We start from the raw sequence: 5,434 nt of genomic DNA on the forward strand, positions 1-5,434 counted from the left end.
ATGATCCCATAAAATGCGATCCATCGATTATTGCCACAAGTTCTCCAGAACATAGGAATCATGGGAATGTGGGGGATTACTGCCAGAAAGTCCCTGAGAACACAGGAACCATAGGAACACGGAGGATTCCATAGCCGAAGTTGTCAGGTGTGTCGCAGATACTAATGGACAATTCAGCTTCATAACGGTTTTATTATTAACCGCCTCATACATCTCACCAGATAGCCTGTTATTTAATACTTATTAATTTGTTTGATTGATGTTCTACGCCGTACTCAAGAATGTTTCATTTAAACGAAGGCGGCCAGCATTATGGTGGGTGGAAACCGGACAGAGTCCGGGACAAACCCCTCGACCCTAAGCAGGTTGCTATCTTTTAATTACATCGTGGAATAAATAAATTTAAAAAAAAAGAAAAAAAAAACATACGTTCGTTTATGTCAATTTCTAAAAACTTTATTTGTACAAGTTAAAAGAATAACTTTGTAGATATGATAAGAGTAGAGTATACAGGGCATTACACAGTTCCTCTTCAGAGGTAAGAAATGGTACATGTACGTCGCGAGAGGTAGGCCTATATCTTACAGCGTACATTCTTAGTTCCCAGGAAAGACACATTCGTATTTAAAATATAAGTGTGCTTTTACGTTCACATTCGAATATACCGGCGATGAAACTGAGACGTAATCAATCATTTATAATACTACTGAAATTATGGTATATGTTTTAATGCCTTACACATGGGCTAACATATACTTCCATGTTGCATCTTGTTAAATTACTCAAAAGCACCGGTAATGTTTACGAGCAGTGAATTTGTATTCAGCCCTTAGTGCCGAAATGCATCTTTCGTATTTCCGTATAGGTTAGCGGATAAACACTTTATAATACATAGTTTAATTGATACATTGCTTAAGAACTCATAAAGTTGTTCTTTTTAATTGTAGAACAGTGTTTCACTTAGGACGCGGAAAAACAAAAGCAACAAAAGAACAAGTTAACAATTTTCAGTCACGGAAGGCACTTCAATGGCGCCATCTTGGATTTGCTCAACATGGTGGTTCCCTATAATGCTTCACGTTCATTGGCTGAGATGTCTCGTGGAAAATGAAGTTATTTCTGACTTCTTCGAAATCTTTGATAATACCTTGGAATCCTTCGTGCACCGGACTCTGAAAAAAAAGGTTGCGAATGTGAATATATGAATCTCACTTCGTTATGCGGCTTGAGGAACGACAATGAGGAAATTCATTGAAACAAAAAGCACAAAAGGTGAGTTAACTACGGTGGCCTGTTAGGGTCATTCAAAAATATCTTAACATTTTCTCCTGAGCTGATTGACAAAAATTTACTATTAATGTTTTACTCTTGTACAGAATAGAAACTATATTCAAAAGCAAATTAACGCATACACTGCGCTGGAAAAGCTTTCTTTGCAGTGTAAAGGCTTTCTCAGCGTAGAAACTTGTCTGCAGGCTACATAAATTGACACATTTTGTCGTGAGTTAGCTAGTATCCAAATGGTCCGAATTTATTAGTTCAGATTGGACCCGATGAAGAATAAAGCTACGACTGAGGGTATCCATATGTGACTTCTGCGAAGAAATGCAAGTGTGTAACAGACACTGTCTTTGTGCCTATTTTGCAGAACACCACAACAAACCATTATACAAGCTCTCAGAACACATCAGATCGATATGCAGAATACATCTGGATTACACACCGATCAAATCCTTTCTAATGCTATATTACTAACTTGTATGACGTTGACATGGAATAAAATCGAAATATTTAATTTTAATATTTATTTAAAAGGACACATAATGACTTCTTTATCATAACTGATAAATATAAAACCAGAAGGGGATTAATACGCTTTAGCCCAATTTCACTGTCTGTCGTTGTCATACAATTAGGACAGGCTTAATTTCTAATCGGTTTGTATATGTTCATCTTTCCCATTTTATAAGGATTATTTTGAGCTTTTCATTGCTATACTATGACTATATAAACAAATATATCGCAGAATACAAAAGTGTACATGTAGATATCTGACATTAAGAGACGCTTCCATACGTTGATTCTACTTCCTAGGTGACAATTGCACGCCTTTAAAACGCACACTCACTCTACTGTGATTTGAACTTATCAACCTGCCCATCAAGGCTATGGTTGTAATACTGTGTCAGCACCAATATGCGGTCGTGGCGTCTGCTGCGCAGGGTGAAATTATTTTCTCTGGAGTATAAAATACGGATAGACCTATTTCACCAAAATAAAAATGCGTCGTTAAGCGTCGTATGAATTTCCTCCATGAATGCCCATTCATATACTGACCCCTCCGATGTAAAATGGCGGTTTTATGGCCACATTTTTCCTGGGTCTGCTGTCCACGTTTTTGTGGTCGTCCAGAACGAGTCCAGAAGATGTGCGATTCATTCCAGGTAACCTTGTGTTCCGGAAAAATTCCACCTGTTCAGACGAAAGAAGTACACTAACAACATTTTGTTTTTGCTGGAGTGCATGGCATAACATCGCCTTATGGCAGTATAACCCAGACAACGTCCTTTAAGAAAAATGTTACCAGAAATGATTTACAAAGTTTTGTGAAAGTGGCCCCAGAATGGTAAGGGAAAATCTTTCTCGCCTTAAAAAAAATTAGGACTAAAATTGTGTTGAGTTACTGCTTTTGTTCATTTATTTATTTATTTTATTGGTGTTTTACGTTCATGAATACTTTCCTTATACGACCGCCGGCAGCATTACAAGGAGAGGAAACCGGGCAAAGCCCAAGGGAAGCCCCTTACCAGCTGCAGGTTGCTGCAGGCTTTCTCAGGTACGGCCAGACAGGAAACCAGCCTAACCTGGACTTGAACTCACAGCTAACACATTGGAAAGAGGATCCTTGCTTGGGTCACTTCCCCGCACTGGATCGCTATCCACCTGGATCACGGAGGTGTCTCCCCCTCTTAATTTTGTAATGACAATTTATGCGCATACTGCTAATGTACATGTCGTACGCATGTATTACATGCGGCTTTGCTAACATTGCAACATCGCAAGAAAGGCGCTAACAGGTGAAGGTTTCTGCACTTACCGTGTGCCACCTGTCATCTGCTATACTGATCGGCCCCAGGCTGCCGTTAGCCAGAACTCCCTGACCCTCAACATGGATGCCGTACGTTCCGCCTATCCCGTATCGGGTCGGATTGAAGAGGAAATAATGAAGGATCCCGTTCTCTATGTACAGCCTCTCAAAGTCATAGTAGGTGCCACGCGCATAGAAAATGTTTCCGTATGTGGCGGTGGTTTTGATGCTGAGTTTGTAGTGAGCACTGCCGAGGGAAAACAGTGGAGGTAAAAAGTTGCTTACAGAAAAAAGTCAGAAATATTGGTAGAACAACACCTTAGGCCCTTTGAAAATGTCGAAACCTCGAGCTGCATTGCTATCACGGAAACAAACACTGCATCTAAACATTCGAACACTTTAAGATGATGACGAAGGATCCCGTTCGACAGCGAGTAGCGACACCCTTTACCCCTATTATAAGTTTTTCGTTCTGTTCATGTGAACGCCACACTACCAGCAATTTGCACGCTCTCTACTTCCATGCCTGAAGCCAAATTAGGTAACGAAAACGCAGTGGTGTTAATTGCAATTCGTTAGATTTGCAATGACCATCAGTGATGGACTATCACTGGTCCAAGATTACTCAAAATGCGGTGTTGCCGTTACATTTATCACATTTTTTTTTGTTTTACAAAAACACAATACAAAGGGACCAGGCACAGACACTGAACTAATTGCCCACAGATTAATTCATCAGAGGTAAACGCAATACATAGAGCTTTTTATTCATACGATAGTTTATATGTGCTCCCGGATTGTAATAAAATCTTGCAATGTAATAATTATTAAACTATGCAGAGCAGCGCTTGCTAATGTAAGATCATTACAATATGCGTATCGCATAATGGAATGCATGCAATTATTACATTATTGGTAATGTTCATCGGGTGATTTTTACACTCAAAAAATTAGTCTGTTAATTTGAACAGAAAGTCTACTGTCTGAGCGATGCTGAAATGTATTCTGTTTTTATAACATAATATTCTGTCCTATTCAACATAATATCCCATTGGTCTGTTAGAATCTTTATGTTGAATTAATAGAATATGCGTGTTATATGTAACAGAATAATATGTTACAACAGTAGGATACACTCTAGAATCACTCAAACAACAGACTGTCTGTTAAAATAAAAGCTTAATATTTTGAGTGTATGCAATGTGTATTACATTATCGACTGGCTTGACTGGCGTGAGCATTGTACCGAGTATTCCATACTTTTTTTTACTGAAAAAGTGTTATTTTTCTTAGCGTTTTATTGAAATTATCTACAGTTTGTTCGAGAAATGAAATTTTGAAAGTGCTGGTTCCCTTGTTTATCAACACAAACCTGGATGGACAGTCGGTTTAAGATTGAGAAATCTCCATTTTGAAAACCTCATGTATTAACAGTCCAGGGATAGGCCCCAGATGTAGTTAGGTACCTATAGTAAGATATCCCTGTGATTCGTGCGTAAATATAGATGCGTGGTGTGGAAAACTGCGCATTACCCCCACAAATTCGGTAGCCCATATACCAGACAAACCCCTGACGAAAAACGTCGGCCCAATCATCGATTAATTCGAGCACTAGATGTGACTGGTCAACATTTTGTGATCGATACATCGACGACCAACACCTTATATGACTGAGCCAACAAGAGCCCGTCTGTTAAATGTAACCCACTATTGGCGAGTTACGTGCGAACTCTCTTAGTTGTGTAACATTTGTTATATTGGTGTAAAACACGTAATTCCCAGAGAACTTCGTACAAGACCACACAGAAAGCACCGTCGACAACAATGAAAGTTTGTTTATTTGATTGTTGTTATCTGCCCTGCTTCACGATGTTTCACATATACGGCGACGGCCAGGATTATGCTAGGAGGTATGGAATTATAAGATTTCTTAGTCGTAGAAAGAGACTGGACTCTCGTCTAGCGACCACGATTTGCATTGTTGTGCTTGGGGAGCACGTATCATATAACCACTCGGCTTAATGCAACAACCAAATAAATTAAAAAAATATAAATACTCGAACACGGACGTCCAGTCATAACTATACTTATACATACATGAAATAGCATCTGAGTGATTTATGTTATTCCAGCAGATTGTTCTGTGATACACATATTCTGTTCTGTGATACACATATTCTGTTCTGTGATACACATATTCTACTTTAATTGAACAAAATTCTATGGGACTAAAAAGATATTATGCTGAATATAACCGCATATTGTGTTATAATAACAGAAGACATTCTAGCACCATTCAGACAATACACTTCTGTTGACATTAGCAGATTGGTTTTTTGAATGTAC

The 5,434-nt window shown here is 38.7% G+C and overlaps 1 protein-coding gene across 1 annotated transcript in view; it reads right to left on the reverse strand.

The window, feature by feature from the left end:
- Positions 1 to 430: 430 nt before the first annotated feature.
- The window catches only part of LOC135478205 (F-box/LRR-repeat protein 4-like), a 35,198-nt gene continuing 30,194 nt past the window's right edge, over positions 431 to 5,434 (reverse strand). The window contains exons 15-17 of the mRNA XM_064758477.1: positions 3,098 to 3,335; positions 2,338 to 2,472; positions 431 to 1,172 (exon numbers count right to left, since the gene is read on the reverse strand). Coding sequence (XP_064614547.1) covers positions 1,050 to 1,172; positions 2,338 to 2,472; positions 3,098 to 3,335 — 496 coding nt within the window. The 3' untranslated portion in view covers positions 431 to 1,049. The remainder of the gene's footprint in view (positions 1,173 to 2,337; positions 2,473 to 3,097; positions 3,336 to 5,434) is intronic.

This window comes from Liolophura sinensis, chromosome 11 (assembly GCF_032854445.1).
Source record: "Liolophura sinensis isolate JHLJ2023 chromosome 11, CUHK_Ljap_v2, whole genome shotgun sequence".
NCBI lineage: Eukaryota > Metazoa > Mollusca > Polyplacophora > Chitonida > Chitonidae > Liolophura > Liolophura sinensis.